The sequence below is a fragment of the Aotus nancymaae genome, unplaced genomic scaffold, assembly GCF_030222135.1.
Source record: "Aotus nancymaae isolate 86718 unplaced genomic scaffold, 86718_ANA_hifiasm-v0.15.2.pri h1tg000002l, whole genome shotgun sequence".
Classification (NCBI taxonomy): domain Eukaryota; kingdom Metazoa; phylum Chordata; class Mammalia; order Primates; family Aotidae; genus Aotus; species Aotus nancymaae.
This window is the reverse complement of record NW_026988413.1, coordinates 34,634,292-34,648,376: the sequence shown is the minus strand read 5'-3', so window position 1 is coordinate 34,648,376 and position 14,085 is coordinate 34,634,292. Positions and strand designations below refer to the sequence as shown.

The 14,085-nt window shown below is 33.0% G+C and overlaps 1 protein-coding gene and 1 pseudogene across 5 annotated transcripts in view; one reads left to right on the top strand and one right to left on the bottom strand.

The window, feature by feature from the left end:
- The window catches only part of PTPRZ1 (protein tyrosine phosphatase receptor type Z1), a 193,111-nt gene that overhangs the window by 51,803 nt on the left and 127,223 nt on the right, over positions 1-14,085 (top strand). For all 5 annotated transcript variants that reach the window (XM_064373969.1, XM_064373967.1, XM_064373965.1 and 2 more), the window contains exon 2: positions 8,442-8,507. In XM_064373969.1, coding sequence (XP_064230039.1) covers positions 8,442-8,507 — 66 coding nt within the window. The remainder of the gene's footprint in view (positions 1-8,441; positions 8,508-14,085) is intronic.
- On the bottom strand, positions 13,536-13,866 carry LOC105732074 (large ribosomal subunit protein eL33-like; annotated as a pseudogene).

Genomic DNA, 14,085 nt, shown 5'->3' with positions numbered 1-14,085 from the left:
TGTGGAATATATGGTAATATATATTTAATGTTTAATGTATTTTAACATTTATCAGTAGCTTAACATTTACAGTTTGAATTTCATTAAACATTTCTCTATACAAGTTTAAATGTTATGTGATCAAAACTAAAATGTTTCTTCATAGTATCCTTTTCTTCATACATAGTAAGGCATCTCACCTCTTATGATAAATTTAATGTTCACTTTGTAAATAGTTTTTCTGCATCTTTTTAAAACATTCTTTATTCCACTTGGAATTTATTTTTATGTATGTGTCAAATACGATTTAAATTTTTCACAGTAGTCACTGTTCCCAACCTTTGAACCTTCATACATTTCCTTTTCTGATTGTGATGCTTCCTTTATAATATATTAAATTCACATTTATAGTAGGTTCTATATTAGTGCTATTTGCTTTTTTCCATTGATCTGCCTGTCAATTCATTTTTATTAGTAATTGATTAACCAAGCCTTTATTAATTCACACTTTCTATGAATAGTGAATTATTACTTTCCTTTTATCAATCTATATAAATTTTAGAAAAATTTCTCCAGTTAGAAACATCCTAGTGAGATTTGACCTATTCATTAATATGGAAAAAAAATGGCAACTTCCCCAAATTCAGTGTTTCCATTAAAGGATGTAGTAGGTCTCTTCATTTATTCACATTTTCTTATTAAAAATAGTTCATATCTTTGTTCCTTTATGAACTCTCTTGGTGTTTTGTGCTTTTCATGGTAAATGCAAATGGAATCCCATTGTATCCTCTAATTGGTTATTTAAGTGTGCCAGTTGTTCAGAAATTCCTGAGCGACCCCAATCAGAAAAGAGCACAGCAGATGTTCTTGCTCTGCGTCAGATTTCAGTGAAAGTATGTGGACATAAGGCTTCACAACTGCATTCTTATTTACATTGCTAAATAATACTATTATTGTAAGATAATTTAATAGCATATAATAACATAATACATAACAAATATAATAACGTATTATTTTTTGCCATTTGATGAATTGTGTTTTCTACTAAATTTTATGTACTTTTTCTTACACAGATTGGGTTCTCTTCTCCCTTTTAATATTATTTTTATCTCATTCTCTTAATTTTATTTGTACATAGTTTGATATTTCTGTCTCTGTTCCCATCATCACTGAGCAATTGGGTTTTTCTCTTATGGTGGAACAAATTCAGTGTTAGCTATAGACATAAAACTTGGTAACTATAATGATTGTAGTACAATGACAATGAGTCTGTGCTTAGTGTTTTGTTGATGTTATGGAAGAAGGTTGACAAGAAAAGTGTGGTACTTCATCTCCAACAGATTTTATTTTATACATAAAACTCAGGCAAAGCCAGTTTAATAGAAACTATCATCATGCATATCATTTAAGCTCAAGAAATAAATCTCCTGACATTGTCAACTTTTAATTTCAGTATCCAAAAAGTAGAGAATGCTTTAACTGTTATGATGTTGTAAAATACTATTTATAAATTGAGAATATGTCAGTGATTCATTATCATGCAAAAAACAGGTTGCCAAAGAGTGTCATTGAATTTAAGTAAAGTCCAAATTTATTAAATGTAAATATATAACATCTAGAAAAACATATATACATATGCAAAATTGTTAATAGCAGTTATTTATAAGACATAGGATTACAAGTAACTTTTAAACTATTTTTGCTTACCTGTATTTTATCTAATTTATTTGAAATAGGCATGCATTGTTACTTATATCGTAAACAGCAAAATTATTAACGTGTTTTAAGAAAAATTACCTCAACTTTAAAAATATAAATTACATTCGCTTAAATGCATCTAAGTATAGGAAAATACACTACTTATTAAGACTAGCCTGTGAATGTTTTGAGCTTTCTTTGAAAAGTTTGAATAGTAGACATATTACCAACATACAGATTATCTCTGTGAAAGCATTCATAGTGTCGGATGTCTAAGAAACAATAAAATCGAATTGCTCACCTTTGAACCTTTCCTTGGTTCTGTGAGACATATGCATTTAATTGGATGTCTCACTACCAAAATAAGCATATGGAAGAAATAACTCCCTTTGTTCCTTTCCATTATCCTTATGTTCAAATTTTCCATCTCCTTATTATTTTACCCTTTTGATTATATAGTGCCTCAGGCATCTACTTTTTTCTCTCTTTAAACTTATTCTTAAATAAAGATGTTACCTGGACTCATATATTTTTCCAGAATTACCTCTTTTTGATTATATAAATTAAAATACCCTCTTATTTTGCATAAAGTTGCTATTAAAGTTTTGACACATTCAAAAGTACTTTTATTTTGAAAGCTTTGAAGAGGAGAAAACTGAAACTCCGCTTTCTAACACTGGAAGGTAGTTGAAATTGGAAAACAAATGGTTTGGGGGAAAATAACATATATAGCATAAAAAGCAGTATTTTTTAGGTCTTTTTAGTACATCTGAAATGATTAACAGTAAGTTTAAGGTTCAAACTCTTACTATAGCATAAACAAACCATACTATCGGAATTACCATAATTAGCTGAATTATGTTTCATAAATGTCTTTGCATATATACTGAATAAAAGTTTACATGCCAGATCGCTAAAGATAGGCTATATGATCATTTAAGCCAATCTTTGACATTGAATGACTAGAAAATCCACAGAGAAAATCTACCATGTATAATATTGTAGGCTCTGTCCTCGTGGGCAAAGTTAATTTTACTTGCAAAGTTTGTCTTTGTTAATCAAGGTTTGGGGTTAGATCATTTGAATCATCAACTCAGCTTATCAAATGGAGAAAGACAATAATAATAGAACATCTGAAGATACAAAGTATTTAATAACCAGGTGATGTGTTCATAGGTTTTCTTTAATCAATTAAAGAACTGGTGGCTCACGCCTGTAATCCCAGCGTTTTGGGATGCCAAGGTGGGCAGATCACTTTAAGTCAGGAATCGGGACCAGCCTAGCCAACATGGTGAAACCCTGTCTCTACTAAAAATACAAAAATTAGCTGGGCATGGTAATGCACACCTGTAATCCCAGCTACTAGGGAGGCTGAGGCAGAAGAATTGCTTGAACCCAGGGCGGGGTGATGGTGGGAAGTGCAGAGGTTGCAGTGAGCCAAGATCGAGCCACTGCACTCCAGGAGCCTGGGTGACAGAGCAAGACTCCATCTCAAAAAAAAAAAAAAAAAATAGATTCTCTTCTTAAAGGAATTCCTATTTTTATTTTATTCTCAGAGAGTGGACTTATTTTGCTTCCAGTGACAGATGATCATGACTGCTGTCACTATCAACCATTGTTTATCAGTGCCTCTTCAGTCTTAAGCATGTCTTGCTGTCAAATTCTTTAGTGGATGGTAACCACTCTGATGACATTAGACTATCTCCAGAGGTTTCCAAGTCCTTCTTCAAGCCTTCACAAACCACCTACCTTTTTCACAAGTACATATCCAACCCCTTTCATTTCAGTTAAAATATTTATTGGATTATTTCATACTCATCTTTGATATTTTTCCTCAAAATATACTCAACATATGAAATACATTCAATGACATTCAGTCAACTCAGTAGACTACCTCCTCACTTTTAAAAGAAGTCTAGGTAAGAAGAGAGTAGGATGAAAGTTAAAAGTGTGAAGATGGATATGACCTTATATCACAGTGAACTATCACCAAAAATAAGTCCCTAGTGATCTGTGAAGATCCTACATGAGCGCTCCCTGGCCTCTCAGATTTTGAGTTCTGTGATTTCTCACTTCTTGGTGCTCATGCCCTTTCCTCTACCTGGAACATTCAGTCCCTTTCCCCATGTCTCTTCTTTGTCAGTCTTCTTCAAGGTATTTAATGGTTCATCTCTATTACTTTGCCACATTTCTAGATTTCTGCTACCAGCTGATCTCCTCTTTATGTCCTTGGAAATTCCTTCTAACTTCTTTAAAGGATGCGAAATTTGCAAGAAGTATCATCTACCTTGGACAAGTTCACTTTAGGAGATATGAAATCCTACACTTTAGACTTAGATCTGTGGTTATTTTCTATCTGAAATTTCTTTCTCTTAAAAGCACTCTATTTCTCCCTATTATAGTAATATTTTGGCCACTTTATGGCAATAACATGTGTGTATGTGTTTGTGTGTGTATTTTGTCAGAGCACTGCTGCTAGAACTTGTTGTAGTAGGATGCAGGTGATAAATTGTTAATCAACATGAAACAGAGAACTTCCTTAGGGTAAGGCCACAGTCAGAAGCATTTTTGGAATTCAAAATATTTATAATGATTTTTTTTAGTGGGAAATGAGCACCCTGATTTTAATTTCAGGGGATTAAAAAATTTGAGGAAAAAATGATTTCCTTGATAAGGGTGTTGTCAAGGAAAACAGAACTTTGATTTCCTTTATATAAGTGTAAACAGAAATGAAGAAATATGTATTTATAATACATATACTATGTAAATATATGTATTTATATCTATCCTTATATATATATATATATATATGTGTGTGTTTGCATATATGTAAGTGCTCAAGGTAAGTACAAGGTGGAATCAGTTGAAAAGAGAATGTTTAGGTTATCTGAAATAATGTAAGCCAAATTTCTCTCAGTTTTGTTAGGAGGTTAGAAAGCTGCTTCATTAAGAATATTTTTAGGACAAATTTTAAGGTAACCTTAAAAAAATTTACTAATATGTATTTTCTTGTTGTATATCTTGTGAACAATCACTTCCTGAAATTTCTTAGATTTATCACTACAAAACAGTCATACCGTAACAGCCTTGTCAAATATTTTAAATGGAAAAAAACAAAATGTAAAAACTAAAGAAACAAATCTGCGGAAACAAACAAAAAAAATCTATATTTCATTATTTTAATGGATCTTAAAATGTGTAAGCACTTTGATAGATTCCTTTTTATATAGGATTTCCTGGTTTTCAAAGTATATAATGCAACAAAAAAGTGAACCCAGCTCCTTTTTTTCTTGTTCATTGGAGCTATCACATCTCATCTATCAGACCTCTAAGTAGAATTTTAAAAGTGGGGTACTCTCTCACGCCCAAGCACTGTGTAATTAGCATATGAATGTGTAACGGATTGTTTGAAGTAACAATTAAGGGAACAATACATAAAGGAACTGAAGAGAGCTACCAACACCTGGGAACCTTGTATTGAAAAAGCTTTCTTAATGTAAGTAATTAAAAACCAAGGATAATTGTTCATTGTGTAAGGATAAAACTCTACAAGGAAAGCTAAAATTCTGCTGATGTTTTGCTGTTATCCTTTAGAATGAATCATTAAAACAAGAGCTTACTGTTTTATTTATTTCAATAGAATGCTTGTTAAATACAGGTTTTGCATGGTATCTGATCTCCTGAAGTCACCACAATGCATAACAAAAATGTCTTACATTTCTAAAATATTTATATTTAAAATATATAAAAAATGACAAGGAATCTTTTCCCTATGGACAATACAAAGTTTCAGAGGAAAATTTCAGTTGATTACCAGGTTAAATCATGTATGCAGTCAATTCTTTAAAATTTATTTGTCCAAGTAATTCCTGCTAATGAACCTGTAGCCCTCAGTATTGTTTTGTGCTATTTTGTGTCTCTTGAAGGCATACATGCTATAGAGGCCCCTGCTATGGCAGAGCACCTTAGGAGAGTAACCAGTAGCTCAGAATTGTTAGGAATCTTTGATACTGAGGGAGAGTGAATGAGGTGGGAAGCAGGAACCCAGCATTATGGTTTCCATTTTTTATCTCTTACTGCCTGTACAAACGACTTACTTTTTTGGCATAAATCTTCTTATCTCTAAAATAGGAATTACTTTTTTCTAGAATGTTAAGTCTCAGTCAGTAACCTTTTATGTCTCTTTCTAATATTCTGTTGTATATATTCATTTATAATAAAGAAACACTTATGCCCAGAATTTAACTTAAATCAATTTAGTCTTAAATAACTAGCATTTTATGGAACAACCTTATTTGAAAAATAAATTGTGAGCCTGGTATTCCATTTTCAGTAGAAAGTGAAACAAAATTATGTATGAATATTCATAACAGCATTATTCATAATAGCTGAAAATTAGAAACAACCCAAGTACCTATTACTTGATGAATGGATGAATAAAATGTGGTATATTCAGTTGTCAAAACAAAAATTGCCCCGAAGTTAAACAGACAGGAAATACTTTATTCAAGGCTGCTGCAGTAGGGGAGAGAAGCTAGAACAGAGTCTGAACTGCACACACATGAAGCGGACTGGGTCAGTTTTTTAAGGTCTGGAGTGAGCTATTGGAAAACAACTACAGTTCACTCAGGGCCATAAGCTATTTGTGTTTGCTAATTGGCTTTATCTAAACTACCTCTTGTCATAAAGATCTGAGTTTATATAAATAAATTCATACTTTTATAACAAGAGGTAGTTTTTGCAACTTGGATCAAGGGGCCCCACTGATTTTAGCCTCCCACCCTCCCCACTAATCCGGAAGATAAAGGTGCTGTCTCTCTTGTTGATTACTTTTCGAAGAGGTGGTTCCCAGGTCTTTGAGAGGTACATGTCTGGTTTATGAAATTATCAGGGGGCTATTAAAAGGATTTACATCTCACGGAGGTAGAGAAAGAATTACAATTACAATATTCCTAAAGTAAATTCTATAATAAAAGGAAGATCAAGGGCCTACAGTTGGTAACAAGGCTTTCTAAGATTTAGTCAAACCAAGGGGAATTTTAAGGCTGTCCTGGTCACCATATGATAGAATATTCTTGGACAGTGAAGTAGAACGAAGTATTAATACATGCTATGCCATGTATAAACCTTGAAAACATTATGTGATGTGAAAGAAGTTGGTTGCAAAAGGCCACATATTGTATCATCCTGTTTATATGGAAATGTCTAGAATAGTCAAATCTATATAGACAAAGGTATTAGTGTTCTTCTAGGGGTAGGGAATGGGAGTGGGTGTGGGGTAGCAGCTAAGGGTATGGAGTTTCTTCTAAGAGTGATGAAAATGTTCTAAAATTGTTTGTAGGAATGGTGACAAAACTTTGTAAATATACCAAAAGCCATTGAATTGTACACTTTAATGGATGAATTGTGTGCTATGTAGATTATATTTCAATAAAACTATTGTAAAAAATAGATTTATGTTGAAATGGGCTATATAGCCAATAGAATATTTACCTAAATATGCAGATTTTTAAAAATGTAAACACAAACAAAACCTTTATTTTTCCAAAGTAGGTTTTGGCTTTGGATAATCTATGAATTTTAAATGTGCATTTCTGATAGTTGCCCTGCCTTTTAGTTTTTATAAAATAATAATTAATGACCATGTTTTAATAATCAGAGAGTATATAACATGGAAGAAAGAAAAATAAATTCTGAAATGTCTTTGAGATATTTGCATCCAATAGAGAAAACAAATGTATAAAGAGAATAAGAAGTAATTTTAATACTATTTGAACAGAATGCCAATGTATGAATGAATAATGTTCTGCAAGTACATTTGTAAACTAGCTATGTAGCTTTCTCTTCAGAAACAGTTCTGCCAATACCAATCAGTTTCCAAACCTATCCTGCAAATATTTATTTTATCCACAATGTAGCTGAAATGAAGTATTAATGCCAGTGCAGTCTGCAATCAAGGGACAATCGTATAGGGAGGAGGATAATGAATATGAAGACTCCTATTTGTTGGATGAAGGCATGTCTCCTGGCAACATTTTGAATTATGCAGAGTGAGACTGGTTTTAACACATCTTCCTGTGTCTATTCTTTGCCCCATGTGCTAGATCTAGAGACTCTCTGGGTCATGGGGCATTCACTATCTTTATGGCCCTAAGCTTCCCATTGCATTACCTAACTCAAGCGTCTTTTTCCTCCAAGGGACAAATTCACTCACAGATCTGACATAACATTTCTCCCAAACAACATATGCACATTTAAATTCTACGTTCTGATGGTAGCTAATTTTGTTTTGTATTAGGAAGGAAGCAGAGTTTGAAAGCATGATAAACTCTGGGTACACTAGACACATTTTCAGATAAAACTTGGATTGTAAACATAAAGGTATCTTTAATCAATAGGATTTTGGGCATTAGACTTAGGGAATGGTAACAACATTTGGAGACATGACAAGCTGTTCTTTCTGACTCCAGTCCCTCTTTGGGACTGAACCCTTCTAGACTGCTCTTGCATTATCTAAATATATACCTTGTTTCTGCCTGAATGTCAGCATCCTTTAAGCACACTCTCTAAAATTTACACTAGCTACCAGAACAAGGGCATTGGAGTATATAATATAATGGTGGTGGTTGAGGTTGAAAGAACACATTGAGAAGATAACATGGAAAGGAGTAATCAAGAACTATGTATGGTATAAATGATTTTGGCATCTTTTATTTTCGGACACATATTTTCTACATACTGATTATTATTATTTTTTTCTATAGATTTGGCTAATGGATACTACAGACAACAGAGAAAACTTGTTGAAGAGATTGGCTGGTCCTATACAGGTAAACATATTACTTGTATAATGAGATTTAGCAGAAAATTTTATTGTTTTGTGTCTATTTTTATATATTAAAGGAAGCTTTGTAGTGTAACACATTTTGTCAACTAGATGGTTAGATTAATTGATATATCAGATACAAAATGATATCTTGTGGGCTTTCCATAAACAAATTTGGTAGTGTAGAGCTTATTGGCATCCACCCAAGCTGGATTTGAAGCTCAGGCCCAAGCTATCTGTATACCTTCAAGAAATAGCATAGCCTGGGGCTCTGTTTTTTTCAATGGTGAAGTAGGGGGCTGTTCTGAGCATTAAATGAGATGAAGATAGTGTGAAGCACTTGTCACAGAGCCTCTTTCTAAACAGAAAGCTCTCAGTAAATGTTAGTTGTTGTTATGATCATGCTAATGATTATTTTTGTTCACTTAACAAATACTGATGGAATTCTTGCTGTCAGAGGGGCATTCTTCTGAATTACTGTGGTTAATGTATTGGAGTTAGAGTATAAAATGATTTTGTCACGTTACTAGACTTTGCTTAGAACATTAGGAACATCCGAAGTTGGCCTGAAATAGTTACAACCAAAAATAATCATCAGAAACCCTAGGAGAGAAAGTTCTAGCCCTGAGTGGAAGAATATGAGTGGAGTTTGGGTGAACCATGACATGCCTAGTAACCATCTGGGAAGGAGTTGAGCATTAGAGTTGGGTACTCACTAGCAATAAGCTTAGTGTGATAAGATAAAATCAGTTTACAAGGGCTTTACCATGAACCTGACCAATTTTACTTAATAGATGAAGTGCAGAAACTTGTTGAATTTTGTAGTTAAGGATGCATTTTCTTTCTTCTTTCTTTCTTTAATTGATACTTTAAAAGTAGTAAATGTTCATTGTAGAAAATTTAGAAAATAGGTTCAAGTACAAAGAAGAACATAAAAAGTCATTCTTTTATTCCTCTCAGAAATATCCACTTAAAAAACTGCTGTAGTCCATTTAGGATGGTTTTATTCTCCAAAAAATATGTATTGTATGTATAGAGTTACGCATCCAGTTTACTCTTAAAATTATATTTGAGTATTTCCTCATTTTAGTGATGATTCCTGCTGATCATGATACTTAATCTGCTTAATAATCCGTTGAATAAGTTTTTTATTATTTAAGAACTTCCTTATTTTTGGATATTTAAGTTTCTATAAGCAATGACAAATAGATGAATAGACAGATAGATATGTTTTTATTTGTATTTTTATTACTTTTGTGCTATAGAATTCTTGATATTCAATTACTGAGTAGAAAAAAAAGAAACTTTTAGGTTGGTCACAGTGGCTCAAGCCTGTAATCACAGCACTTTGAGAGGATAAGGTGAGAGGATCACGCAGTCAAGAGTTCGAGACCAGCCTGGCCAACGTGGCGAAACCCCATCTCTATTAAAAGTACAAAAAATTAGCCAGATGAATTGACATGCACCCGTAATCCTAGCTACTTAGGAGGCTGAGGCAGGAGAATCACTTGAACCCCGGAAGCGGAGGTCACAGTGAGCTGAGATCACACCACCACTGCACTCCAGCCTGGGCGAGAGAGTGAGACTCTGTCTCAAAAAAAAAAAAAAAAAAGCTTTTGATATTTGTGATACACACTGCCTAAGTATTTCCTAGACAGGTTATGCTCATTTGTCATATAAATGATTACCCAACTATATACTACCCAGGATTGATGATTGTCATATTGAAAATCTTTACCAATTCAACAAGTTTTTTAAAATCATGTTTCATTACTTTGATTTGCTTTTGTTCCATTACCACTGAAGTCATGATTTTGATTTTTTTATTATCCGTTTGCGCTATACCTCTTCAATGCAATAAGTTAACTTAGAACATGGAAAATAATCAAGATGTTCATGAGAGCAGGAAGAGTGAACAAATTAAGACATATCTCTACTGTGGAGTACTAGGCAGATGTGTATGAGGTAGACCTGTGTAATTTATACAGAAAGACCTGTTCTTAGTTTACTTACTTATCATAATGACTCATACATCTATGAAATACTACTTTTGATATTTTAAATCCTAAAAAACACATAAAAGCAAAAATTATTCATAATGTGACGCCATTTTGAATTATTTAAATGGAATTATTTCCTTTTTTGTTTTGCTATGTAAACAAGTTATACCTAACTTAATAAACATCAGCAAACTCTATTTACTTGAGGAATTTCTTTTTTCAGAAAACATGAAGTTTAATAAAAAGGGTTGTTGGACCAAAGGACCTACCTATTTATAATATTAACATATATGGTCAAATTAATTTCAGAAAATTGTGTTAAAATTACCTATTTCTCCACATTTTCACTAATACTAACTTTAAAAATCTAGTCAATTTAACAAAAAATGTAATCTAACTTTTAATTTGTATTTCCTTGGTTACCTAATTTCTTAAATTACCCCAAGCAACAGGGTCTAGATTAGGGTTTAGGAGGTCATACGGTAAATAAATACTACCTGAAGTATTGGTTAATTGAGTAAGAATGGTAAACATGAAGAAGCAATGTAAAAAATGAATGATTCTTCTCATGAAGATAGAAAGTAGATTGGTGGTTACCAGAGGCCCGAAGGAATTGGGGTGGAGAGGTGAAGGGAGGTTGTTTATTGGGTACAAAATTACAGTGCAATAGAAGAATATAAGATTAATATTCAATACATAACTGTAGGGTGACTATGGTAAGCAGTAATCTATTATGTATTTCAAAACAGCTAGAAAAGAATAATTCAAGTATTTCCAGCATAAAAAGAAAATGTTTGGGGTGATGGATATCCCAAGTATTGTGATTTCATCATTATACATTATATAAATGTATCAGAATACCATAAGTGCTTTATACATATGTACACCTGTTATATATAACTTTTATAAATAAATAAATAAATAAAAATAGGTGGATGATCCTTGTTTTTATCCTAAACATATTTGCTTCTGTTTTTGTTAAAAGTGTTTGTATTATATTCTATTTGAATACATTTGGGTCTTATTTTTTCTGGATTTGATTCCAGGCCTTGGACCAATTTTCTCAATTATAACTCATATAATATAAAGATTTCTAAATCAGTTATTTCAAGTAAAAGGTAAAGGTATGTTTTAAATACTTTTAAATAGCATATTAATATTTCATCATAAATTGACTATAGTTTTATATATTTATGGGGTATGGATTAGTTATGATTCACTAATATAATGTGAAATAATTAAAGCTAATATCACCACAAATACTTATAATTTTTTGTGATTAGAACATTTGAAATGTACTCTCTTAGAAATTTTGAAGTGTGCAGTACACCATTATTAACTAACTATATTCACCATGCTGTACAATCAATCTCCAAAGAAACCCAACTTATTCTTCCTAAGATGTTTTACCCTTTCACCATCATCTTTAAATTATATTTAAAGTAAGATTTGTAATTAAGATATATAAACATAGGAGGAAAAATATTTTTTCTTAGTTTGACTCTATTAAAATAATACTGAGGCTAAAATAATATAAACAATAAAACGATCATCAAACAAAAACAAGAAGTCTAAGATCCAAAACAATGTACAAATTTTGTGGAAAATAATTGCTAACATATTTTTGAACTTCTAAACATTTGGCAGTCTTGAATATTCAAATAGAAATTTTTTTTTTTTTTGAGATGGAGTCTCACTCTGTTGCCCAGGCTGAAGTGCAGTGGCGTGATCTTGGCTCACTGCAACCTCTACCTCTTGGGTTTAAGTGATTTTCCTGCCTCAGCCTCCTGAGTAGCTGGGACTACAGGCGTGGGCCACCATGCCCAGCTAATTTTTTTTGTAGTTTTAGTAAAGCTGGGGTTTCAGTGTGTTAGCCAGGATGGTAAGGTCTAAATATATTATTGCTATTAATGAATTATCTAGGAGGTTCCCCTAAAATACTTTTACTGTAATAAGTAAAAGCTAAAATGATTCTCCTAAAATTTTTGTTGGCATCATGTTAAATCTTTAGAAATTTATGTTGCCACTTATTTTTAAAGACAGAAAGTTGTTTTAGACAAAGTAATATATATGCATTGATAGATAAATTTTTATATTTTTGTAAATACTACCAATTGGGTATATGTTTATTAACTAATGTAGTATTGTCTTTTAAAAAACTTTATAATTGTGGCCGGGCGCGGTGGCTCAAGCCTGTAATCCCAGCACTTTGGGAGGCCGAGGCGGGTGGATCAAGAGGTCAAGAGATCAAGACCATCCTGGTCAACATGGTGAAACCCCGTCTCTACTAAAAATACAAAAATTAGCTGGGCATGGTGGCGCGTGCCTGTAATCCCAGCTACTCAGGAGGCTGAGGCAGGAGAATTGTCTGAACCCAGGAGGCGGAGATTGCGGTGAGCCGGAATCGCGCCATTGCACTCCAGCCTGGGTAACAAGAGCGAAACTCTGTCTCAAAAAAAAAAAAAAAAAAAAAAAAAAAAACTTTATAATTGTATATACTTTATGACTTTACATCTGGCAACTATAACTCATTTTGTCTTTCCCTCCAAAAGAGAAATCCTAGTATTTTATAAAAATCACTGCTGCTTTTAATGCCCCTAATAATTATGAGAAACTTGTTAGAAGAGACTGAGAATGCTTAGAGTGCATCCCCAACCATGGAAGATGACATTGCAAGACGAAACCCCTAGTTTTCCTGAAAAAAATCTACCAGTGTCACCATCTGGGCAATATTTAATGCAGGACATCTTTTAAAATGATTTATTTAAGTGTTGCTAGTAGTGGTTTTGGAATGCTGCTTCCAGGATAAGCTTTTCCCCAAGAAGTTCTTCTTAAGTATTAAAGTGCTACATGTTTGGGCCTTTTATGTTTATATTTTTTATTTTTAATTCCTAAGAATATCACAAGCCATCTTTTAAAGATTCACCATTCTATTTATTTATGTATTTATTTTTTAGGTAGGAAGTTTTTTGATCCACTTAACAAAAATACAAGGGCACAAATCCACATTTATTTATTGACTTTTCATTAGTTTAAATTCTTGGGGGGTATAGCATCACTCAGACTCTGTGTCCAATAGCCTTAGCGGGAATGTTGCTTCGGAATTTGGCAGGAACCATGCCACTGTTTCCGTGCCCGAATTACCTTTGCTCAGATGACTCTGGTTTTGTTTCGTTTGCTGCCAGGAGTCACTGTGTTGTTCGTTGCTTTGTATACATAAGTGCATCTATTGCCCAAATAGAATTCTGTTACATGGTGGACGTAAACACCTTCGATTTTAAGAAGAGCTGTGTGCTCCCTTTGGTTCTGGAGACCCCGCTTATAGTCGGCAAAATTAGCTTTGGACCACAGCCTTCCAGACATAGCACCTTTCAGAAGTCCCGTTCCCAGCAGGCCTCCACAGGAGCCTAGATGGCGGGAAGAGCATTTCTGTTGTTTTCAAGATAATGTTTGCTCCATTAAGAGTAAAATATATCTGTTTTTCAAACGTGATACATAGAGATTTTATCAAAGAATAAAAGTCAGCCTGGTTTAGTTTTGTTAACGACTAACTTTTTAGTTTCAGACGTGAAACTCGAAGTA